This window comes from Necator americanus, chromosome V, assembly GCF_031761385.1.
Source record: "Necator americanus strain Aroian chromosome V, whole genome shotgun sequence".
Lineage (NCBI taxonomy): Eukaryota > Metazoa > Nematoda > Chromadorea > Rhabditida > Ancylostomatidae > Necator > Necator americanus.
Window position 1 is genome coordinate 1,970,003 of NC_087375.1, and position 26,954 is coordinate 1,996,956.

The 26,954-nt window shown below is 38.2% G+C and overlaps 2 protein-coding genes across 3 annotated transcripts; both read right to left on the reverse strand.

Annotated features, from left to right (window-relative positions):
- Positions 1-1,143: 1,143 nt before the first annotated feature.
- Positions 1,144-10,573, reverse strand: RB195_012689 (uncharacterized protein; the record flags this gene model as incomplete). 2 transcript variants are annotated; one of them, XM_064202183.1, is made up of 13 exons in its annotated part: positions 1,144-1,342; positions 1,405-1,492; positions 1,548-1,632; positions 2,490-2,627; positions 2,683-2,722; positions 2,800-2,907; positions 3,336-3,457; positions 3,523-3,627; positions 4,208-4,309; positions 5,372-5,481; positions 5,553-5,673; positions 6,698-6,779; positions 10,500-10,573. In XM_064202183.1, 13 exons carry the CDS (start codon positions 10,571-10,573, stop codon positions 1,144-1,146), a joined length of 1,374 nt encoding a protein of 457 aa, XP_064058063.1. The 2 variants fall into 2 exon arrangements, with proteins under 2 accessions (XP_064058063.1, XP_064058064.1); XM_064202182.1 differs by having other exon boundaries at positions 1,399-1,492.
- Positions 10,574-22,796: 12,223 nt separating this feature from the next.
- On the reverse strand, positions 22,797-23,081 carry RB195_012690 (uncharacterized protein; the record flags this gene model as incomplete). Its single annotated transcript, XM_064202184.1, has 1 exon — positions 22,797-23,081. The coding sequence occupies one exon, from the start codon at positions 23,079-23,081 to the stop codon at positions 22,797-22,799; it is 285 nt and encodes a 94-aa protein (XP_064058065.1).
- Positions 23,082-26,954: the final 3,873 nt, after the last annotated feature.

Sequence of the window (26,954 nt, forward strand, 5' to 3'; positions counted from 1 at the left end):
TGTAGCAATCCGGAAAAAGTGTTTCTCAGAGAGACAGAGCAGTACTATCGATTGATAGGCAGCGCGTACGTGATAGCATTCATTAGGATTCACCTATCATTTTGCAACCAATTTGTGCTAGTAAACAATTTTTTTTTTTACTCCCTCGTCGGCACTCTCTGTGTTGGTGCTGGAGTAGTGTAAATAAAACAATAAATAAAATAGTGGATCGATAAAACTGGACAAGATTCTGCTTCCGAGCACAGATTTGTTTTGAGGCTTGTACTGAAAAATACTGGAGGAAATTACAATAACATCACAAAATTTTATTGTTACCATCGAACTCGTCAGACCTACTATAATACAGCTACTACTAACATCAAATGTTGAGTTTTTGCAGTCTACAGAGAAATCGCCACAGTTTATGTTCTTTTTTGCAAAGCAACAGAAAAAATAGATTTTTTTGACATTATTTATTCATTAATTGATTTATTTATTGGTCCTTCTGACCCTTCTCACTTTTTTGATCCATTAAAATCCTGGAAATTGACAGCATCCACCAGCTATCGTTCATAAAGCGTTCGCACAATCGTAGACTCCTACTCTTGTATTAGTTTATTCGGGTTTTCACTTATTGCCTTATTCCCCATCTTCGCTCACTCACCATTGTACTGTTCAGATTTTCCATGTGATAATAATTTTATTAATAGCTTACGGTAATTGTGGGATAATTATGTGTTGTGACTTTCTAAGCTTCATTTCCAACGATTGTGAACTTGTTGTCCTACTTTTAATGCATTGTTTGTCCAAAGGTATTGTTTTGTTTACCTATACAGGTTCTTCACGTTGCCATACCAATCTGAATGCAATCTGATCGGTTCGCTTTTAAAATCCTTAGAGTGGGATTTTAACAGTAGCTGTTGAGTTTTGTAAGAAACAAACACTTGTATTTATTTATTTTCTTTTCAATTCTCATTCTCTGTAACTACAATATATCAATATAATTGTGATAATTTGTCACCTCATTTTTTTCAACATTGAAGAAAATAAAGCTAGTCTCATTGAAGATCTTATAAATCAATAAATCACTGGTGAACAACGTGAAATAACAATCTAATCCTGAAGTTACAACATTTGTAAGCCTGAATGAATATGAATATTTGGTTATATATGCCGTTGTGATGCGTATGCAAACCCGCCCCTCGTTGCTTGTGTCCGCCTCTTTATCGGTCTGGACGAGATGATGTCGTTGAGAAGTCGTCCGGCTTCTTCAGCTCGTAAACGATTCGCCATATAAGCCACACCTTCCATAGTTTCTCGTCCAACTCGGGAAATATGTGATTCTGGCAGAAGAAATCCGGGGCTGTAAGTACGGGAAGTTGAAATATTTCATGTATTTGTTCTTCTATACAGACTTACACTAACTCTAATTGAGTTGGAGATAATTCGAATGTGAATGAGTATTTTATACCGATGCTCTTTGCCCAATCGTCGGCAGCTCCTGATGCTGGATCTGAATGGGACCTTATTAACTTTTGATTGGTGGAAAAATTCCACGGATCACTTACAGAGACCGTCAGCGCTGTTGGAAACGAGATAGCGGGTCCCATAGACAGATTGGATGGCCGCGGCAATTCCCTTTGCCATCGACTTCTGAAGTGAATTTTCTCGAGTGTTTTGTAATGCGTAGCGGATACGTAAACAATGCGTTTAACAGCGCTTCCAATTGTTTGGAATGAATGTCAGGAATTATATCTCTTCCAAGCTCATAGGGTGGAAATAATATCGTTATAGCATATATTATGTATGTATTGTACGATTTTCAAGGAACACCCCGAAATAATTTGCTTGCTCAAAGACTGCGCATCATGAATCTGACGATGTTAGGGTTTCCGTTGGCAAATATAGAGTTTGGGGTGTAGATTACGAGAATTGCCACGGTTCCACTCATTTCCCCTCAATCGTCCTGAAAAGTGGCGTGGGAAACAGCGTTTGTTATTACGAGATACGTAAGAACGCGCCACACTCGCACTGCATTCGCCGCATCCGCGAGCGAGCGATCGAAAATCAATGACGTCTCCTCAGCCACCTATTCAAGTAAAATCAATGAATAGGTTGCAGAGAGAACAGGATCGTGTACAAGGAGAGAGGAGGGGTTGCGTTCTAATGTACCTTGTAGGAAAAAAAGTTTCTAACGCAGTTCTTCAGGAATATTAGGGGGAATTGCGATGGACTATGCTCATACTAGTATTCTCCACCTCGAACTCTATATTTGCCCACAGGAATCCCAGCATTGTCAGTTTTGTGATACCATGCCCTTAAATTTCCCTTTCTTTTATTCCTACACGACTATATTATAACAAACTGTATTTTATTTATCTGGTCGTGTAGAAAGTGAACTTCTTAAAATTTTAAAATTAAAAACTGTATCAATATTTTCTACTCCTTGAGCACATGTTAACTTTCTCAGATTAATTTCAGTCTTACATATCTTCAAGATCGGAACCCACCAGGTCTTCAACATCCGGAGGGTAGACGTGCACCTTATGTCCCCATGGGTACAGGATATCTTGACCAAATGAATGTAGTGCTATGTATCCTCGAATTTGATCTTTTTTCTCCAGGATCGCTGCCGCTAATCCCATCACCTATGAATAGCTGTATTTAATTTCAATTTCAATATTAAGAAGAAGAAAACTCCACCTCAGGCTCACTTAACGCTACACGACCGCAATAAATCTCTCTGAAATACAATTCTAGTTAGATTCGTAAGTTTTGTAAAGATTCTGTGAAACATTGGAGAACATGTTGACGACCTACTGGCAAGGCCAATGGCTCACTCCTTCTTCTCCAAAATGGAATGGATAATTTCTGTTCGCATCCACACCGCTACATTGCTCGCTGAATCGACTAGCTGTTGACCGTGATCTAAATTAGCTAATTATTAATTAATTTTAGTGCATTCAATTTTATTCAACAACCAAGTCATACGGTAACGCAAAAAATAAGCACCCTTTGATTTGATTTGCCACCAATTCTTAGTAGCCAAAAATTAGCGATGCAGATATGAAGAATGGTCGTTACACTCCTTTTCATTTTTTTTTTCTGCTTTTTTTTTGTTTTCTGTTTTTGCCCTGTAGCTGTTGAAAACCAAGAAATGTCAATGATCAGTTATTGATTAGTGAAAAGCTAGGTCCCATTTGAAAGTGTTGGGGAAGGAAGAGCTTCATTAAAGTGAACATTATTAACAAAAAAGGTACCTATCGACAAAAAAGAGGAAAAAATAGTTGGTCGGAAAGCTGAGCCTTATGGATAACTGTGCGCAAACGGTCCACGGTCCAAAAATTTGCAAATACCTTGTCTTTCTCCACATTCTATTCGTCTCTCGACTATATTCGTATCCATCAGGATTTGTGTTTGGCACCACAATAATATCCATTTCATGTAGCAATCGTTTATAGGAGAAATCGTGAACGAACTGTAAAAAAAAAGTTAGTTAAATGCTTCCAGGAGAGTAGAATCTCAGAAAAATTGCGACCGTACCTGCCAAATGATATTGAGAGCAGTTGAATGTGCAATCCATTCTCTTGCATGTATCCCTGCATCTATCCATAGAATTGGTTTCTTTACAGTTGATGGATATCCAATCTTTAAGAAAACAAGGTGCTCTTAGACGATTTTTCTAAAGATTTGGGATTTTTTAATTTTTTTTTCATTTTCTTGCGTTATCTACATAGAGGTTCCCCCGACTGCTTAGCTTGGTGACTTTAACGGTAAAAAATCTCTTGAGTTACTAAAAAAATCAAAAAATAATAATAAATAATGAATAATAATAATAAAAATTAATAGATATTTAATCAATAATAACAGAATAATAATAAAAATAATTAATAAATAAAAATTAATATAATAATAGTAAAAATTAATATAAATTAAATTAAATTAATATAATAATAGTAAAAATAACAATAAAAATCCCTCAATATCCCACTAATCTATGTAGGTTCAGCTCAGTTTTCAATGCTGAATCGACATATGAGGCGAAATAGGGCCGAGTATTGGCCCATTCCCAAACATTCCACTATGGTGTGGTGCGAATTTCATCATTAAAAGGTTAAAAATTGCCCGATTCACGGAAAATAGGTCCAAAGTAGGTGTTTTGGTCTCGATTCCGAACAATAATGACAAGAATTTAGTAATAAGATAGAATTTAAAAAGTAGTACTTACTTTAATGGCATAGATGCTTCGTCCTTCGTAGGATGTTGCGACTTGCCATACGTCGACAAGTTGTGGGAATCGTTTAGCGAGTTGAAGTAGTAAAGCCATTTGCTGAAGTGAATAAATAGCTTTAAATAAATATAAGTTCGCTTTTTTTCAAAAAAAAATTTTTTTTCAAAAAAAAAGTCTTCAGAAACATGTGAATGATTGAGGTTTTATTTTGACTCTGGGTAGGGGGAGAGGTTATAGTTGTTCAGATCTATGCTACCGTTTCCAAAAATACCATATGCTACGTCCACGGTGGATGTTGGCACTGATATCTTAGAGTCACGGTAGAGTCAAAATGACATGAATCACGACGCAGTTGCGTAAGCGGCCGCGCGATGAAGTAAGCGGTTGGAATCGTGGTGGGACCATCGCGAGCTAAAACAGCGGAGGGACCCGTCAGCAAGGGTCCCCTCTAGATCCCATGTGCCACGCTCCACCGCACCGCATCCGAGCGCAACCGCTTACGCAACTACACCCTGGTTCATGTCGTTTTGACCCTACCATACTCCTCTACGCACGTCTGTCCATTGGACCGTAACTGATACGATGACAGTAACGCTTATAAGCTTCTTACAGGTCCTATTTTTGTTTTGTTGCTGTTTTCTATGTAAATAGGTACAGTTGTTGATATAATAAAGCTTCCCTTCTCTAGGATCAGCACCCGCCATATCCGCTGGGACTCCATCGAGTGGCGGTTGCAAGGAAGCAAAGCGGGAGTGTCTGTTTCCTTCCTGGGCGTAATACGTCAGGTCGACAGAGCATGTTAGGCGGCGATTTCTCTTTGTGGTGCTTAGGATTTTGATAGGATTACATTCGGGACTAAGGTAAGCTGTAATTTGGGGTGGGTGGGAGAAAACTCAATTGCGCTTTTACTTCTGGAAGTAAATAATTAAGTTAGTCGAGGCGCTCGAAAACTTAGACATTAGTCTTAGTGGATCTATGAAGTGTAAGCTAAAGTTAGTAACAGAAAAAAGAAAGAAAGAGCTTTTAGAAATAAGGGCACAGTTGATTCCTCCCTCAACTAAATTTTCCCAGAGATCCTTGGAACTATTCATAAACTTACACGATAAGATGTAAAGTATAATTATTCCATTTTTCTATCCTTTTCTGTTCAAGAACACTCACATCATCAAATGAAAGATATTTTTTCTGTATGAGCTCGTACGTGATTTCGCCTTCTACCGGTCCTATCAGCGCTCGACGCTCTCGTCGTAGATCGTGAGACATATTTGTTGCTGAAAGATATCCATAGGGGTTTTGGAAGGAAAAAAAAACCCCAGAACTATTTTACTTCAACGATACTCACTGAGCAGTTCATTAGCGATACCATTTTGATCAAGATATTCGCGTACAAAGCCTAGATCTTTCTCCAGCACAAGCATTTCTGCTGGCCGTCCAGTGCATCGTACTTGTCGTAAATAGTCTATCTGAAAGAAAAAAGTCTATTGTTGAGTAATATGAATGATTTGTCGAACCCGTTGTTCCACAAAATCGTTGTTGTTTTGAAAAGTCCCGTTTTTCTAGTGCTGTTTATTTGTTTATTTATTTATTTTATCTAGAAGGAGCCATAGTTGGGCCATAAAACAGTACTCGTTATCAATGATTTTCCAATCAACTCAAAGCATTGTCGTATCATTGGTCTTTTCACATCCGAGGAAATATTCAAGGATTTGTCATGAACCTCTTTGTTTTTTACATTTCGATGCTCTAAGCTTTCTATAACTTGGTAGTAATATAAATTTCAACTTATTAAAACAAATTCTATTATTGTTGCATATTAGTGTACACCAAAATTTGCCAGGAAATTCCTTCGGAAGACTGTCGTCCACAACACTGCAGTCAAATTATAATTGTAATTAATAAAATTATCGACAAAAATAGAGAAATGTGCTCGTTCCTTGTGAAGAAAGGAATCGTTGAGATTTTGTGGTTTGATGTCAATAGGATGGAAACAACATAGCGAATAATCGCTAGAACGTTATGCTGCTATGCCCTCTTAATGATAGAACGTGGCTACCCTAAAAACCTTAAAAAATGTCCGAGGAGGAGAAAAATGAATAGTAGATTTCAAAGAATTGATCTTAGCTGCTTGACCGTCAAGCAAAATCCTGAGAGTGAGGCTCGGGTAGATACCAGCTATGTTTTTTCAGAGGTATCATTCACAGGGGAAACCAGTACACCCTGAAGTTTATGGAGACTCAAGAAATTAGTGGTTTTTTCTCCCGAATTTATTTGTTTTTATTCGCGGATTTGTTACCGTAACCGTTCTTCCCTTGAACCACGCATTAAAAATAGCCGAAAACATGAAAACTTTCATGAAGTGAAAAAAATCTGAAAACTACAAAGACTTCAGGAAGAAAAAAATTGGAAATTAGACGGTGCACATAAAATATCAAGAATGGCTGGATAATCATGTAATCTACGGAAAATTTTCCTCATAGAAACACTCACTCGATATCCTAAGAGTCCATCCAATCTCCGTAGATCGTCCTTTATAGAATCTTTTGTTGTTGAGATCCGTAGAACTGTGTAGCTGAAGTGAAATTTTGAATGAAATTTTGTTATTTCATTCGGAAATGATGGAAATTCACGTTTTCTATCGATAGAAAAGGAAAAAGAGAGAGGAAAAAGATGTTCCAGCGGGTGTTTGCAGATTAGAGTAGCAGTTGCCAGAGGTTTCTTGCTTCTTTCGAGAAATACATTTAGAAAAGTGGAATTCAAAAATTGGATTTGGATTTCAAAAATTGAAAACCAATAGCGACTCCTACGTCACCAAGTTACAATATTTTGTATGTCTCTTATGTTATTTTATTGTGGTTGTTGTTTGTTGTTGTTTTGTGTTCAATGTTTTGTGTCCGTGTGTTGGTGCCCCCTTCGACTAACATTTCAAGTTCAAGCATGGTGGAAATTTCTAGAAATAAATTTTTTTAAATTGAAAAATTCGTCCCTTGATTACCATCAGAGCAGCGTGATTTTGCCAGTTTGAATTCACAAGGAGTTTTCCGAAAAAGGGGAAGTTAATGTGTGAAAATGAGATCAAGGATGGGGTCGTTAGAAATTTCAGCTCGTTGCGATTGATGCTCTTTCATCAAGAGGCTAGTGTTTGCTCCATTTCCACTCAGTTTTAGGTCTCTTTTAGGATTCCATAGCGTTGGACTGAAAAGAAAAATCCTACACGAAGTTTCCCCCACTTTAACACACGTATTCGTGTCACAATGGGACCTCAATCAATAATGTAGTTTTCACAATGGTCTATCATTTGTGTCAGATCAATAGTTTTCTTCCTGTTTGTGGCAGAAAACTATATCCGAATAATTGAAAAGTTCGACTTTCAATGAACCTTGGCACAGTGTCGATGTCGTATTGATTTTTAGTAAATTGTGATTGATCGTTAAACGAGATTGTTAAATAAATTTATTGACTAACGTTTCAGCCGAATCCCCTTCTTCAGAGCCTGATACGGGCGAGTCAACTCACTATCTACACGACCTAATCTCTCTACAACTGAATGAGCAGACTCTCAGCCTACTTTTTCCGTACCACAGCCGCTATGACTCCCGAGCTTAGGCTTACTTGGCCCAGTACGGATCACTGCGCCTCCACTGGCAGCATCTCTCTGGATTGCCCATTTTGAGAGCGGCTTGGTCAAAATTTCAAATTGCCAACAAATTCTAATCAAAAAATGCCTTAACCTCACCTCCACGGCCACCAGGATGATATGACTCTGACCAGCATGACTTCCGAACTTAGGCCTATTTGCACCACTACCGCTATCGTAGCGACCTACACTGATTGCTCACCTTGGACCGTAGAAGCCTAGTGGACTCGAAAATTGCTGGAGACCAGATTCACTCGATCACGAGAGCGAATGATTCGATTGTCTCATTCAAACATGAAAAGTTATCCCAGATATGGTGCGAGTTCAAACGTTATCGAGAGATATTCACGTCTGCTGCGATTTATTCTAGGGTTTTCGTCGTGGATATCCAAAATGCCTCCTCCAATTTTCGAGCTAACGTTTCAGATCCGTGAGCCAAAATCTGAATCCTGATTTAAAATTGGCTCCGTTGCGTTTTTTTTTGATCTACGGACGCCTAATGGTGTCGCATTCCCGTAACCTATTCTTTCTACGTGCTCTTTGATGTGAATATTTAGCGGTCGCACCATTTCACCAACTTACTCGTAGCTCGTACAAGAGATCAGATGGATTACACCGAATCTCAAGCAGTCTCCTGGTCTACCTGTGGCACAGATAAAACAGCTCGGCATTGTATAGATGGTATCGCACAGGCCATTCCACCGAACTGGCTGACGTTTCAAATTGTTCGGCGGTATTTCAAGGACTGAAGCAGAGCTATCTAAGTCTGCTATCCTTAGGTGCCGCCTAATACCAGTGCTCATTTCATCGGAGATATAAGGAAGGCAGAGAGGTATCTCATCTGCGGTGTGGGTTTCCAAATGTAGTGCTCATGCACGTCGGTGTCGTCTCGTTTCAGACGTACGGATTTCACAACCATTAGAAACAACGATTTCGCTAGCCAAAGTTAACAATTTCTTTCTCTCCTCAGGTCCACTACAAACGGTTTTTGCTGTGCGAAACATGTCGTAATCACAGCCTTCTCTTCATTTTAAATGGATCCAGAGAGAAAGTGAGCTAAAATGTTCTTGCTACTAGGCTTGCGATACCATTTCGTTCCGTACGTACCGTTCCAGATTCCGTCGACGTTTGAAAATGGAAGCCGATTGCTCTCTTGTTTCTCTCCAGAGAGTTTTTTTTTCAGTTTGTGTTCGGAGTGTGAGTTCAGCAAGTCAGAACATTTGTCCATCCAGAACATTTGTCCATCTCCGCATGGGTGGCGCAGATGAGAAAGCAGTCGTCAATGTACCGCGAGTAGAACAAAGGGCGGAATTCCAGAGCAGGTGATTCAACGTTGGCCATAAAGGAAATAGCGAAGGTGGGACCATATCTCTGTCCCATAGCCAAACTTCTAAGTTGTGTAAAGTAATTTCCATCATTGGAATTGCCCATTTCCGGCTCTGAAGAAGGCGATTTTGCTGAAAGTCAGCCAATAAAATTATTTAACAATCTCCTGTACAGCTTACTAAGAATCAATACTACATATCCGAGCAGTCATTTTGCAGTTGTAATTAAATGAAGTCGTAAAATCTTCATATGATGTCTGCCCTCTACGCTCTGTTGGTGTTTATATAAACTGCGACGCTCTAGAGAACGATGAACGTGGAAACGGCGAGATCACAGGAAAATCGACAGCTACGCTTCATAGCTTTTACATATGAATTTTTTGTTTTCTGACTAGTCAACATATCGAATGCAGCTAAATTGCTGGGACTCTGTTCGTTTCGACCTGGCTTGGCCCGGTATGCGCACAGACGTTATCAGAATCGGAAACATCCACTTCTGTTGAACTATAGACACGATTGAATAACAGATTCAGGGTGAGTGTGCCGGAGTCGGTAGGAGGTCCACTGTGGCCCACTGTGGTCGATGGTTTGAAACCGTCCCAGTGCCGACCAAGCCTTTCATCCTTCGGAATTAGATAAATTGGTTCCAAACTTGCCTGGGAAGATAAGAGCAGTGACTTGATACATCGGCTAGCCCCTCCTCAAATAATTCCATAGGCTGACATGAGTTCGTAAGCCTCAAACGATTCAGAATTGAAGTGAACGTGGTGGGGGTGTGGATCCCAAGTGGATTGATACTTCAGAAACTTCATCCTTTCTCCTTTAGTGTACAACATCGTATGCGAAAGAAAACGACAACGATTATATCCACGAATTCTATCCATCTAAACAAGATTTTCTATTTAAGATTATCCAGAGTATGCTCCTAAGACCCAAATAGGCAAGTTCCGACTTTCTAACCAAACGATAACGGATCCACCGACGAGCGGAGTGGTTTTCGTCGATGCAACGCGACGATGCGACAATGAACCAAGTAAGCTAATCTGGGTGGGTTCATGCTCGAACGTAGATTCAATGAACGAGTCTTTCGTCGTTAAATACATGCACTTTGTAGAATTACATCGAAAAAGATTTAGGAACTAGCGTGGAAATTTCCATTCTGCAAGTCTTTTTCGCTGCGTTTATCTACGCGTTTCTCCCTAAGTTATGATGGTGATGGTCGAGTGTTAAACGATTTTCACATGATCAAACGATCATTAACGATCATGTGAGGGTGTGTATTTGCGGACGCAAAGCGGCCTATAAGCAAAAAAAAACAAATGGAACTCACTCGGTAAAGTTGGCGTTGACGAGAATTGTGGCAGATGAGCTGATCAAAAATATGAGGTATGGTAATGAAAGCATTGCACTGAAATGCAAAATATTAAATTTTTAAATCGGAGAGAAAAAAACTCGCGAAAAACTATCGAATCGTAGCTATAGGTGATCGTTGTGATAGAAATTGAAAGCACAGTGAGCAGTAGTCCGTAACTCCGACAAAGTAAGCAAACAATACCAGGCGAACAATGCGAGCAAACTCTAGTGATATCAAAAACCGAGGGAGGGACGAAAAACAGGTACTCCTCGGTACTACTAGGGCTACGGTGGTGAAGGTGAAGTATGTGTGTGCGTGTGAGTGTATGTGTGTGTGTGTGGAATCTGAAGGAAGGAGGAGAAATCTGTGATGAATCAACTGAGAGGGAGCGGGAGCGGGAGAGAGAGGGAGCGAGCGAGAACACGTGTGAGAGTTTTTTCCGCTTCACATCGGCATCGGTGGACCTCATCGAGCAAACGATTTCGCACAGCTTTAGGCGATCTCAGACCATCTGGAAGCGCGTTTTTTCCCGGTTCGTATAAACAATGATGCTCACAAAGTACGAATGAGGTGCACGTACTATACTGAATTTCCCACAGGGAAAAAGTAGAGATTTCTGGTGAGGAGAATGGATGAACGAAAAAAAAAACACTTCAAATTTGAGAAATCGTATTTGTGGAATATTCATAGAAACATATGCACACGTAAATTTTTTAGTATATATAAAATAAAAAACACCTAAATGTATAGAATATATGGAAAAATAAAATGTTTTTTATAATATAACATTTATACTTATTTTTTTTAATAATATTCATATTTATGTCTATATGTTTATTGTTTATAAATGATGTTTTTTATTCTTATAAATGTTTTTTTTCTACATTTTTTCTCATAAATCGACAAGTACAATGTATCCAAGTGTATAGTGTACGGTACAGTACTGTTCAGGTATTTTTCGACCCCAAATCGGCTCTGGTTGATTCGCGCCAATCCATGAAGGGACCTGCACCTGCACAGGAAATCTAATAAAGACAGTGTTCGAAAGATTTTTGATATTGAGATCTTTTCAGGTTGGAAAAGGGACGTAAAGGAAAAACGAGCACTAACATTAAAATACCCGGACAAAAATACACATCCGAAGCTTCAGTTTACTCAACGATACAACTCTTTACACTCCACTAGGAGTTCTTGAAAAATAACGCGTAATCCGGTGAATCCTTTGGAGTCCACGGGTGTAAAGAGTTGTCTCGTCAGGTAAGCAGAGGCTTCTGGGCAGTCTCGAGGTTGCATCGCTAATATCTCTTGTATTTCGGGTCCCATACCTAAAACTGAATGTGAAACACCAGTTAGTAGTGTGAGGAACCTAAAATAGCAAGATTTTGCAAACGCTGGCTTCAATCGAGTCGCATATAGGAGGTGTCGGTACTGTACGGTCAATGTTTCGATACCGTTCGAAGACAATGGAACGTTTCGTCCTTTCAGTGCAAATAATTTGGTAATAGATTTCTCCGGGAGGACAAGGACATCGAAATGTCATCATGTGGCAGCCACCAGACATTATTAATATATATTTTCCTAAATCGGAGCGTGGGTGTACTGCAGTCGGTAAAAGGTCAGCTGTAGCCGCCGCCTCATCGATAGTTCGAATCCGCCCCAGTGCTCACCAAGTCGTTCTTCCCTTCAGGACCGATATATTGGTACCAGACACGTCTGGGAGGATAAAAACACTGAGTTCACATATCGGCTAGCCACCGCAAGTCATTGTGTAGGCCAGTTACGCGTTCGTAAACCTCAAACGATTCTGAATTGAAATGAACGTGGTGGCGTGGTCCCATGTGGATTGAACAACGCCGTGCCCTTTATCCTTTCTTTTTACTACTTTTTTTCGCTCTAATGGCTCGTAAATGAACAAAAAAGACCGTTATGTACAAAAAAAGAAACCTTTCCATAGGATTGATCATAAGAACGTGTTTTATGACATTCGAATGAGCGAAGAAAATGTGCAAATAGTAATTTTCCATTCCTTATCTTAGGAATGAATAATTGGAATGGAATTTGAGCTCACGACTACAAAACAACTTTTAATGCAACGTTCGCAAACTGTCGATTCGATGCCGGTTATGGAACACGACTTTCTTTCTTGTTTTTTTTCTTCCTTTCTTTTCTTCTTCTTTTTCCTCTCTTCAGAGAAGTGTTTACAAATATTTTCTGTTTACTTGTAAAAATGAGCCACCAATTAACTACTCCACCGTAAAATGCTTTGCGGAAGCTACAGTAATCCTGTAACTTCCAACTAACTATCAAACAAATCAGCTTTTTAACGGGTAACAGGGATCTGTTAATAAAGTTGTGCTAGATAGATGTTAAATAGATCTGTTACTGATTTGTGAAATCTTCAAAAAGGCACACGCCCTCTCTTCATTCCACACGTAATCAATCCGTTATGAATTTTAAGAGCTGCTTAGCGCTTGCAATGGGGCGAAAAAATGATAAGATATAAGAAAAGATAAAAAGAAAAAGAGATAGAGAAAAAAGAACAAAAAAAATAATTAACAAAATAAAAGATGAAGTGTTCATTGTTAATCAATCCCTTTCGGATGCTTCAATACACTCGATTTCATTCGAAACGGCCAATGTTAGGACCTAATATTTATTCAGAATAGTCAAAATAAGTGGTCTGTGTGATCTGCGTGGTAATCCACTATATCATTAGAATACGCCCACGTTCTCAGTGAAGGACTTTGAAACGAATTCATCGACGCCCAAAGGAGATGGGAGGTTTGGTTGCCCTGGGACGGTTTCGAAATATTAACCGCACAGACGTAACGGTGATCACCTACCACTACGCTACACTATGCTCCCAGTTAAATATATCCTTTTTAATGAATTAACAAATCAGTGAATGGAGCAGGTGTAGCGCAGTAGGTGAGAGACTGTTTGACTGTGACTGCACCACCCCCATCCCTATGCCAACCAGGAAATATGGGATTGTTTTAAAGCGGGTGTAGTGCAGCGGTTAGAGGTTCCGCTGGCTGCACGATCGATCGGAGGTTCGAATCCGCCCTGGTGCCTCACCAAGCCTTTCATCCCTTCGGGTTCGATAAATTGGTACCAGACTTGTCAGGGAGGATAAGAAACACTGACTTGACACATCGGCTCGCCCCCGCCAATCATTGCGTAGACATTTATAAATTTCCGACAATTCTGAATTGAAATCGAACAAGAGGAGGTGCATTCCCGTAGGGATTAATCAACGCCACTGCACTTTATGCACTCCTAGCATGTTGTCGATGAAAGAAAAATGTTGAAAATTGAAGAGAAAGTCTAAACAAATTTATGTGTAATGTAGAATTGTGACCGATTATAAATGTGAGAGAGCAATGATCGAAAGCGATGATCCAGAAAGTACAGCCGGTCGCCATATATTTTTTCAAATGCATGAAGTTGGGAAATTTCTATTCTATTTTTTTGGGAGAAAATAAAGCGTAAGGATGTAAATTATTTTATGATCTATCAATTATTGCCGTTTAAGAATTCACAAATAAATGAATAAAAGGTGAATGAAGTACATAAAAAGGTAAATAATGAAGTGAATAAAAGGTAAATAGACTAAACAAAAGAGTAAATAAAACAGATAAAAAAGCAGAAGCAGACAAAGAGTTCTACTCAAATTCCTCCCAACAAAGATTTCTTTCTGGATTATCGATTGATCACGTGGCATGTTTTGTGTTTTACTATTGGGGAAGAACAGTAGAAATGTCCATATGAATATGAATCGAGGAAGATGTACACGTGATCAAATCCCATGGCATGGATTGAATGCACTCGGGAATGGCGATGAATCTGAAAATTGCACGCTGTAGCGAAATCTGTTGCCGGAAGTGGCTGCAACGATCCACCCACCGAAAAGTGCTGGTAATCGTAGCAAGGGGAGAAAATTCAGGCAATTTTCCATCACGAGAACACCAGATGAAATCAGATGAAATTTCGTCCTTTTTGAAATGTTCCCCGCTAGAAAAAGACAGAAATTTTCACGAGGTTTTGGTAGCGATTTTCAATTCGTTCGTTGAACACAAGAAATTCGAAAAAAAAGTGGAAGCACTGAAAATAAATAAAAGTTTCGTGTGGAGCGTTACGGGAAATCCTTTTTGTTTGTTTTCTCATTGGTTCGATATCGAATAAATGTGAAATGTAAACATCCATGCGAATCCCCGATAACTGATCACATAGGGTTTGGGAAAGTTCAGAAATGTTTACTGTTTTCATAGAAATATTGTGGAGGATTCACTGTAAAGTTTAACTGATTAATAAATTTTAAAAAAATCAAAATTAAAGTTAAAAATCACAATAAACTAGCTTAAGATTTTAAGATGAACGTCAATTACTCATTTGACACAGGGAAATGATGCATCAATTTGCTTCTCAAGGAAATCTTCAAAAAAAAATCTAAAATAAATTTAGAAAAAAAATTTGGATGTGAAAATTACAATAAACTAGCTCAAGATGAACGTCATCTACTCATTTGAGGAGAAATCTTCAAAAAAAAATCCAAAACAAATTTAAAAAATAAAATTTAAACTGAAAATTACAACAAACTAGCTTGAGAGGAACGTCGATTACTCATTTGACAAGAACAAATGATGCTTCAAATTGCTTCTCGAGGGAATCTTCACGAAATCTCAAAATAAATTTAGAAAAATGAAAATTTAAAGTGGAAATTACTATGGACCAGTTCGCGGTAAGCATCGATTAAGAAAAGATGATGCTTTGCGTATTTTCTCGAGGAAATCTTAGAAAACCTCGTACCTCAAAAGGTTACCTCGCTCTCCTCATATAGCGGACCTAGTACGCTTAAATCGTGGAAAACTCATAGTTTTCCCACAACAACGAGCCTCCATTCATCACGTCTCGTCTCTATGATTGAGGAGAGAAAAAATGTAGTAAAAGAAAAAGTGATGAGATGAACGATGAAGAAAGAAGGAATGGAGAAATAGTTTGAAGAAAGCACGTAATACAGTAGTGTTTCAGAAATGTCCTATTATCAAAGGATAAAGGATAAAGCTACTGGTGCTAATCAATCTGCTTGGGACCCACCACCACGTTCATTTCAATTCAGAATCGTTTGAGGTTCACGAACATGGAATTGGCCTATACAGTGACTTGCGGGGCTAGCCCATGGGTCAAGTCAGTTTTTTTTTGTCCTCCCAGACAAGTCTGGTACCAATTTATCGACCCCAGAATGATGAAAGGATTGGTGAGCACTAGGGCGGATTCGAAACCTCGACCCTGTGGCTACAACGTACCTTTAACCGACTGCGCAATACACGCCCTGAATTAAAAATTAAAAAGTTATGGATTAAAATTTAAAAAAAACATAAAATTTACTCTGTTGTATTTGCTGTATCTAGGTGCTAAAGTAGATGTGTACCTTGATTTTTATTCGATGTCAATAACAAAACAACAAACAAATAAATTTACGGCTCTCCTGTCCGAGACCAGAATTGGTGAGTACGAGAGTAAAGAAAGGGATACTCACTCGTGATATTTGTCGGTAAATAATATTACCAGTTACCAGTACAATCATGTTGTTTACGAAATAGTAAACAATCTTATTGTCATGAATGCCTGTTTATTAATCCATTAAATATATTTCTATAAAAATTTGAAACAATATTTTAAACATCAGAACCGAGGCGATGCTTCTTAATCTTCTAAAGGCCTAATCCTTGGGATTTTCTCATTTTTGGCTAGGATTTTAAGTATCTTTCTCAATTAAAGATATACATATGGATATTATCTGTAAAAAGAATATGTGGTGCGTTAGGTAAGAGCGCCGGTTGTGACTACACGATCGATGGTTCAAAATTGCCCGGCGCCAACCAAGTTTTTCATCCCTCCCGAATCAAGAAATTGATACCAGACTTGTTTGGGAGGATGAAACTACTGGCTTGATATAAGGGTTGACCTCGCAAGTCATTTCAGAGCTACACACGCGACCATAAACCTCGAATGATTCTGAATTAATTTCGAAAGCGTAGCCACATTCCGCATAAGGATTGATCCACGCAGTGCACCTTATCCTTTATCGCTTACTTAAATATTAATTTGATGTTCAGGAATTATTCAAAGAATTACTTGCAGGAAGTTTATTAAGAATAATAGTTTTATTATTTAAGAATTTAGATATCTAAAGGGTCTTAGTTGTAATGTATATTCGCAAGATGGGAATTCTACTAGAAAGTATGCTATTCTACAAAAAGAAATTTACAAAATTATTCGAAAAAAAACCTCGAAAATTGGAATGAAAACAAAAATTCAGAATTCTAACCTAGAAATAAACCTTTCAACGTCCAGGGGAAAATTCTCAAAAAGAATTCAACTACAAAATTCATAGTTGTTCTAAGTCATGAAAGGAGTTTTCTCATAGTGCAACAGGGGCATCCTCTTACAGGCATAGTTATTATATATATATTTATTTATTTATTTATTTATTCATGCACTCAATCGTGCTACACAACACGAGAAAAAGCAAGCAGTAGATGAGTTTTGAGCGAAAAAAAAGTGAAAATACAAGAAATACGCGTGTGGTGGAGATAAATTTAGAATAAATGACGATGACTGGAGGATTGGGATTGGCACGCAGTGTCTTTGAAGCCTTCGCTAGAAGGCCATTTTTATCAATAAATTTAGAAAATTCTAATGTCGAGAGGCATTAAGGTCTTTAAGGTCTAGGATACTGTCTATCTGAGCAATATTAGATACTTTAGTTTATTTGCAGTATGTTTTCATAAATAGCACAACATCTATGTGTAAATATTTATTTATTTACCTATTCTTCACATAGTCAACGGAAGTATGGATGAAGTATACCACGAACACAAATATATAAACTTAGAGGAAGTAGAAGACCCAAAATTGTGCTTTATATTTTTCTTGTTTACTAGAATTGCTTAGAATAATTTGTCAGGATTAGTTCCTAGGAGAAAACAGAACGAGAAAAAAAGTATAGTTCTTGTGGAAAGAGATTGAAAGTTTCTTCGTGCCTAATAGCCAAACAATTGCTCACCAGTACATTTTTTTCTCATTCGAAAAGTGACTTCAGCGATAAATCAACACCTTTTAATGGATCGCAGCTGTTATCAGCTTGGAAACTTTGCTGCAAATGAACCTCATCATCATCGAAGGGGCAGTGAAACGAACGGCAGAGGAATGTTCGAAGAGAAATTTATGTAGCTAACTGTTTATTGCTACACTACAGAGTGCTGAGGACAACATTATAGTGACCACTTAGTGGTAATGTTGAGGAACGTTGCAGGTTTAATGTTGTTGAGTGCGAACGGGAAGATACGATCAACCTCCACCCTTCTGGTACACTGGTTAGCTTCGAACAACAACATAAACTCACGTTTTTTTTTGGACCGGCTAGCGTCTCGATGAGACTCACTACGGAGGAAATTAGTGAAACAAACGGTCTCGTGTTCTGATACCTCAGCATACTTTTTTTTCCTAAATATTAAAACTTTTTTTTAAACTCAAAAGCAGTGAAACAAACGGTTCTGTTTGTTGAAAATTTCTTTTTCATTATCTGAAAACGGTTTTTTTTTCTTTGAAAGACGATTTAGTCGAAACGTTAGGACAATAACAATTTTCACTTAAACCTCGTAGGGAAAACAAGAAAATATAAAAAGGTTTTTTTTTCTTTATTCGAAAAATTTGAAAACTACAAAGAACAGAACCGGAACTTTATGAAAGCTGATCTTTAAGCTGATTCTTGAACAGAATTCCTCCACAGTGTAGAAAAGTTCTGACACTTCCATTCTTATAATATTTTTATTTTTTATTTTTATAATATTTTCATTCTGTTCAGCATTGATAGATTCTAGAGGGTCAGAGTTCAGAATGTATCGCATTATTCAACACCTAATAAAAATTAAATACAAACTTTTGGAGAAAAAAAAACAACAATCGACCACTTATTGGATATAGTACGAAGAGGAATGTGTAGAGAAAAAAAGAGAATATGTGATTTTCAAAAAAAAAAAGCCCAAGGAAAACAGGGCGATTTTTCTTTGTTTCCTAACCGAAACAGCTTCCATAACATACATTTGTCATAGATTTGTGAAGGCAAAGTCAGTCAGTTAGCAAATAACGAGATATAATATTTGATATGGAGAAGGTATAGCGCAGTCGGTAAGATGTCCAACAGTGATTGCACGATCAGTCAGTGGTTCAAATCCGCCCTAGTGCTCACCAAGCCTTTCATCCCTCCGGGGTCGATAAATTGGTACCAGACTTGTCTGGGAGGATAAAACACTGACTTGATACATCGGCTTGCCCCCGCAAGTCATTGTATAGGCCAACACACGTTCAAAAACCTCAACAACCTTACCGAATTGCAGTAAAACGCGTTGGCGGATCCCAAACGGATTGATACGTTAGGAACTTTATTCCTATTTTTATAATATGTGATATTAGCGACAGCAGATATTGAAGATATTGGGACTATTTTGAACGTAATGTTCTGACTCAGGCAATTGGTGTCTTCTTTTTTTTTTGTGGTGCACCATCGGTGAATATGTGAACAAGTAGAGAAGTAAATAAATAAATAAATAGATAAATAAGCTAGAAATCTTGATTTTAAACGCAAAAAAATTCGAGAACTACCGAAAAATTTCTGATTTGAAGAACAGAAACTTTGCAACACCCAAGATTTAATCGGAAAATCTCCCAAAGAAAAAAAACTAAACCTGGAGTGTTTTCTTGGAGGTTCTGAGATGAAATAACGATTACGGAATAAATTAACTAAAATTGTTTGCTTAGTGGGATTCTTTTATGGCGCTTTGAGATGTCACAATTTTTATTAAAGGATTAATAAGGATAATGTCTTGGTTTCAACTCAATTTCCCTGCTTTTTCGACGATTTAGCAACACTTACTTAGGATAAATCAAGAGTAAAGGTACTAGTTCTCCGGACTTTTCATTCAATTTCGTTTTAGTGAAGTAGAAGTACAGAGAACTTCATAAAATAAAAACAAATTTTGAGCAGAAGTGGGACCTTAACAGAATGTTAATGTTCATCATGCTTTCATCTGATTCCGCTGGACATAACATTCACCTCAGCAGGGGTGACTCATTTTGACGTACAGCATCAAAAGCCCAGATTGTCTGCTTACCCCAGCGGTAATTGATCAGTGCGATCTCGGCGCGGTCCCGATGGTTCGAGTCCGTCCCGATCCAACAGATCGTTTTATCTCTCTTAAGTCGGTAGTTTTCAGTGATTCTCGGAATATTCTCGGACGATAAACACACTAACTCGATACATAGACTTCCCAGCAAGTCATTGTATAGTTCACATCCGTACAAATACCACACGATTCTGAATTGGAGGCAAACGCTCTGAGGAGATCCTACAAATATTGCTGAACGCTAGCCACTTAATCCTATGGTTGGAGGTCTTTCTTAGGTACAGTAGGATCGCCTAAATCCATAAGGACCTGTGCTTTCTGGATCTCGAAATTCTGAAAGTGAAAGAAATTACTAAGTAAAACTGCCTGATTCTTTGCTTCCGCTCATTCCTGACGCATTGTAGCAAGATGCAGGAATTCAAGATAATTGCGGAGATATTCTTCCTGTAAAGCAACCTTTGGGATTTTACCGTATCCTTTACGGTAAAATCCCAAAGGTTGCTTTACAGTTTTCTGGGTATAGCTCGGAAAATAAAATATTCTATCGGATTTTTTCCACTAAAACCTGAACACAATGGTCGTGAGCATAGAACAGATGGCGAGTGCAGAAATATCAACGAGGTATTCGAGATCATGCGATTACTGAGTGCAAAATGAGGGTATCGATGATTTTTGCGCTAGATATACGGAATAGGAATAAAGAAAATGCAAAGGACGTCCTTGAAGAAATGTACTGCTGCACTTTCCTTTTAAGAGATAACCTTAGGTTAAAAAAAGGTCGCCGGAAGCATGTCCAAAGAAAAAGAAAAAACGAAAAAAAAGGACCGAGCAATCGATAGAAGTGGGTAGTGGGTGGAGAGGTCCGTAAATTTCGAGCATAATTCTTGGGGTAGCAAATTGAGCGTGATAAATTGACAAAAGAATAGTTGGCATAGAAAAAATAAGTTCAATTTGAAAGAATTCAGGTGCCAAACATTAAAAAAAGCAATTCAATAAACATAAACAATAAAAACGGTTAAAAATGAAATGTAGAGAAGCAGGGAGGAAATCACAGAAGAGCTCGAAAACACTGGAGCTACTAGAAGAGAAATCAAAAGCTTACGGAAGGAGAAGTCCTTAAGAGATGGTTTTAAGGAAAAGAGAGACTCATACACATGAAAGAAAATTATAGAAAAAGAAAAAAAGTTACTTAGATCACTAATGCAAATTAAATTTGAGAATGCATTTGTCCGAATTTATTCTTCTTTCCTGGAAAAGAAGATGGCAGTCTTCCGTTCAGAACAACTTAATTTCTCAACAATTTAATTCAATTATAGGATTCCTATTACATATTACAAAGACGTGACTGTGTTTAACCCGGTTATTTGTTTTCTTGACCCATTTATGTTACTAACAGCCTTTAACGTTCTCCACGCCCCAATGAGTGAAGCACCACCGTGAAAGTTGCTGAGAAAGTCGTGATAAAAATGATCCTGGTTTTCTAGGACACAACATAAAAGGGGTGATTTTAATTCACCGATTGATAATATGAGAGGAAGCACACGGCGGAGAAATTTTCTTGTGCAAACATTGACATTTAATGATTTGACTGGTAAAGAATTCCTTCCAATTTTTTTATAACTCTACTGAAACACTTCCGATGACAGTTATAGGGGAATTCGAGATTGTGTCCTTGTCTATCAAAAGTGTGATGATACATTGTTGGCAGACAAGGCTACAGATGATGTGAAGAAAGTAGACATTGAATGTTACGCTTGGATTCACTCTATAGCAATGTGACCATTCAATTTTTTCTGAGGTTCATGATAAAGTTGAATCGGAGCGTCGGTGACTGAGTGTCCGCGACGATTCACAGCTGAAACGCAAATTGAGCGTGAGAAATTGGTTGTACGTATACTTTTTTTTTTTGGAAGAAAGCTCGATCGGAAACTTCACGTGAACAGTTCTATTAGTTCTATTCTAACAGTTACCAAGGTGTCTCTACGGACGTTTATCCTTACGTATATACGTCCGTAGGGACGCCTTGGTTATCCAAGGCTTCCATGACCGACTTCGTCTCAACTGAATCGAAGGGCTAACGTTTCGGCGTTGTCGCCTTCGTCAGAGCCTCAGTAACCAACGTAGTCAGTCAACAAGTTGCAATCTCTATGCCATGATTCAAGGAAAGTCGAACTTTCGCACTTCTGAATCGAAGGGATTCTTCAGGTCTATGAAAATAAGGCTCGGCGACATTCCGTACTCGCGCGATATTCCCATGAGTTTTAGAACGATGAGTGTGTAATCAATGTTGATAAACTTTTTTCTTCAAAATCATCCTCACTTGCATGGCTGTTCTTCATCTTCTGTTTTTCCAACCCTGTTTAGGACAACCCTTGTAAAAAGCTTATAGTTGACAGACAATGAGCAGATAGGGTGATAGTTGTCCTAGATAGAACCTCTTTCTTATATTACAGCACGGCATTGCTGATTTTCCATCGCTTGGGAACGTTGCATTCTGACAGATAACGAGTAAAAAGACTCGCTAGTGTTTTGACAAGAACTGCCGGTATGTTCTTCAGATGTTCAAACCTGATAGGAACTTCCCACCAGCATTACTGCATGTCGGACTGCGGAAGGAAGAACCTCTGGAATGACATGAAGATTTCCTCTGTTGAAGGGTAAGTGAACGTTCCTGTCGAAGGGGTCTAAGTAGAAGTCGTGAATGTTCTTCCCCATCCCATGTCTTAATGCTGTAGCTGTTCCGTTTGGGTTCCAAAAAGGAACATTCTTGTTTTACGATTGGGTAGGTCCCGGCGAGCGTAGAGAATGCTCTTGTCCTCCTCCGCTTCTCTGCAAGGCTTCGACGTAAGTTTGAGGTCGCCTGTAGCTCGTACTCCTTCATGCCGTATTCGAGTTTGCAGAGACAGGTGCCTCTTGATTGTTTCAAGACTCTCCGTTTCTTTCTCAAAATTCTGAAGATGTTTAACGTACCGATCATATTCATGTTGACGTTGTTCATTGTGATACCTTTCCGAAGCCGGCTAGGAAAGCGAAAGAGGTCTAAGTTCTTAATAGTTCTGTGTCTTTGCTCTGTGAACATAGCAGCTTACTCTCCTTTTCGTGTGAAGGAAAATCGTTCTCGAAGAAGGCAATGGTTCGATCCTGTATAGGATTTTGGCGCAACAACGATATCCGTGAGCCTGACTGACGATGATATGGTAAACATTACTGCGGTACCCTCTTCCGGTCGACTCCCACGTGCAGCGTAGAGAGGAGGTTTCTTGAATTGTGAGTTCCCGGGGGTAGTCTTAGTCGCCATGATAAACCCGGAAAGCGTAGCCTCGCGACTTGGCTTTGACAGCATTAGTAAGGGAGACCCTTGGCTCTTCATAGTGTTGTGAAACAAATTCAAAGGATCCGCCAAAACAAGCAGCGGCTACCTCCATAGCCCTTCGTTTTCCGGAGCCGGAAAAGAGTTCGATTTTTTCGACTCACTAGAAAGTGAAAATATGGTTAGGACTGGACTGTTGACAGGATTCCACACTGTCTCAACAAAATATGTGAGAAGGTGATGTCTGTGATTCGTATAGAATGGCGACTGCTTATGGAGAGACCAAAGCAGGCTACGGCAAGTCCGCTTACTGTGGAGAAGGGGTCAGGATTTGATTTGTGGTAAGCGGTTGTAGTCACGGTGGGACCCTGATTAGTCCGTTAGTTAGATTAAGAAGACAAACGAGTTAGTGAAAGTCCTAATCTTTGCCTTCTCACTTTCCTGTGAAACTGAACAAGGGACCTACAGTTTCATAGGAGCTTGTTCGAGTTAGAAAGTCTTTTCAGCCCTCTGCAGGTGACGTCTAAGCCTCCCACGACTGATGATGCACATTTTTTTTAATGAAGTTAGTGAGTAAAGTAAAGTAAAGTCAACATCAACCGTACTTATCAAGCCACCTCAGCAGAAAGCCTAATACAGATGATCAGTCTTAACAAGGAAAGAAAAATGACAAAAAACGGGATGAAATGACGTTGGGATGGGTACCAACGAATGCAGAACACTCTCTAGCGACACCAAAGATGAAATCCTCCTAAGCCTTCACAGCTTGAACTAGAGCTGAGAGCTCACCTAGATGTAACTCAACGATCAGAGCCTTATCATCTGCAATGACGTAAAGGTAGCGTATGACAATTTTAATCCTAATTTCAATTATTAATTCAATTAATTTTAATAATTTCAATCTCCAGCGTAGTTCCACTCATTTTCCCGTAATCATCGTGAAAAACGGCGTGGAACACATCGTTTTTTCTATGACGATTTCGCTCGCAAACTTTTTTGCACGCGCCGCCTACAGTAAGCGATTGAAGATCAATAATGTTTGGTCATCAGCCACGTCAAGTGAAGCCAATGAATAGATGGCTGAGGGGATGGGACCGTGTATATAGGGGAGCGTTCTAACGTGCTTCGTAGAAGCTAAAGCGGTTCCCACGCCGTTTTTTTCGACAATTAGAGGGAGACGAGCGGTACCACCCCGGATCCCGCAATCTGCTCTACTACACAAACGCTACGCTTTCGCTGTGGGATCCGCACCAAAGTCAAAGTCGTGACATGCTGCCTTGGACAGCTCCAGAGAAGACAAATAGCAGAAACGATGCTGCGACGCGCAGTATAGCTGGGGACCGAGATTTTATTGATTTGCTTAGGCTGCGGTCAAAATTGGTATTGATATTTATTAACAGCTAACGTTTCGGCGTTTTCGCCTTCGTCAGAGCTTGGAGAAAAAAATCAATCGAATCAATAAAGAGCTACGTATTCAACATGCCAAGATTCAGAGACATCAGGATCAAGACAGTCGAACATGGGCAACACTGAGGACAGAGAATCTAATCAAGTAGAATTTTTTCCTATTATGAACGTGAACTTGTGCACGGAACGAATTTGCACAACTACGCTTTGTATAATTTTGTATGAATTGATCTAGAAAAAAATAGTTATCTTTTCAAATAACAGTCAAAAACAGATCGATAACTCGAAACGAAATAGTTAGATCAATGAAAAGATTCCTTAATATCATATCAAAAACGCCGAAAATGTTCTTTCTGAGATCAGACCCGGTTATAATTGGGGAATTTTCGTTGCTAAGAAGAAAAATATCGGCCATACTAGTTCGTAGTTCGCTAGTCTCTCTTACACAAATATAAATGACGACAATAAATATAAATAAATAAATATATAATATAAATGACGACTATAATAGTATGAGACGGCTTTAAGGATACGGAAATTGTTATAAAAGAAATGTTACAATGAAAAAAAGAGAGTAGAAGCAATTAAGGAACAAAAACAAGAGGAACCAGCTTCTTTTCTACAGCTTTTCCTCATACAATTCTATCTTTTTCAAGGCATGACCTCATATATCGATGGAAGATCAAGGAAAGAAGATCAAGGAATTTCCTCGAGCATCTCCTGTTTACAAACATCTTCATAATTACACAACATATGTAATCATCGACAAATTCGAAAGATAGATCACTCGAAAATATTTTGGTAGGTATGAGAAGCGAAAAACTTTATTAATCTCAAATATTTCATTCCATATTAAATAAAATAGTTGAGATTGATTCCATATTCCATATTCGTCTAGTAACTCGTTTTGAAAATCAAGAAAAAAGGGGAAAAAAGAGAGAGAAGAAAAATATCGGCCATACGATAGTTCGCTAGTCTCTCTTAGACAAAATTTGACGACTATAATGGCATGAGACCGTTTTAAGGATATAAGGATACGGAAATTGAATTGTTATAAAAGAAGTGTTACAATGAAAAAAAAAAGAGTGGAAGCAATTAGGGAACAAAAATAAAAGCAACCAACTTTTTTCTTTCTACAACTTTTTCTCATACAATTCTATCTTTTTCAAGGCATGATCACATATATCGATAGAAGATCAACTAAAGAAGATCAAGGAATTTTCTCGAGCATCTTCTATTTACACCCATTTTCATGCTTTCGACAAATTCGAAGGATGGATCATTCGAAAATATGTTCGTTGGTTTGAGAAGTGAAAGAACTTTATCAATCTCAACAATTTCATTCCATTTTGAAATAATACATCTTTTAGAAAATTCCTTTTGAAATTCAAAAAAAAAAGGAAAAAAAGAGAGAAGGAAAAGAAAGCAGAAATGATAGAGCTCTATCAACAAGTCAAATACTATTTGAGCATTTTAGAGTGAATGCAGAGAGAAAACGTTTATTACGTTTATTTTTTACATTATTTTTTCTTAATTACATTTCATATACGTATATGTTACGAAGGAAGAAGCAGTTTTACGAGAGGAGAAGAAAACTCAACAAAGAAACCGAATGAAAAACTTAACTTGTGGTCTCAATCGACGATCACGAAGATATTGGAGATATTGACGTTCTTTTTGATCTACCACGTTCTGCCCTCATCATCGAAAATTATGTTTCATTCATAATCCGGGGCGTTTTTGATCTGTTGTAACAAAATTGGGTTCTTATTAACAAACTAAGGTAATTAACAGAAAGTCAGGGGCGTCACTGATCCTAGAAAACTAATTTTCGAAACTTTTTACAGAGGATTTGAAATAAGTCGGGAAATACAGTGGAAACTTGTTTTACCAGTTAAATGAGGGAAAAAAACTTGATTTATTGCAGTTTTGTTAAATATAGATTTTACAGCGTTAAGAGAACGCTATCCTAAGAAAACAAAAGAAAACTCCAAGCGAAATTCAACGAACGAAAAATTCAGGAAAAAAATCTTCTGACCACGAAAAGATTTGGTTAAATAGTTGGCTTGTAACTAGGAATGCTCTATAAAGAGCCGCTGGTGTTTACACATAATCCTTATTGAGTAAGCAACTATAAAGTAGGTTGTCTTGGTAAAACTCAAAAAAGTGACCTGTTCAGATGATCTCGTACTTCATAGGTGGTCGACTAAATAAGCAGAGTATTTGTTACAAAAAAAAAAGAGAAATTTCGCCAAAAATCCAAGTGGGTTCAAGAGGAGGTTCTTTTTTGGGTCAAGGAAGAAGTTGGTCAAATGGGAATAATATAAAGAGCTTCCCTGCGTTTATACACAAGAGGTCTTTAAACTTTACTATTTGAAAAAAGCAAAGCTATTTCCACCTACTTTATATTTAAATATTATATTTCATACCTACGTTTATTTTTCACACTAATTTTTCTTAATTATATTTCATATACGTATATGTTTCATAGTTATATGTATTTTTCATATTTATGTCACTTGATTT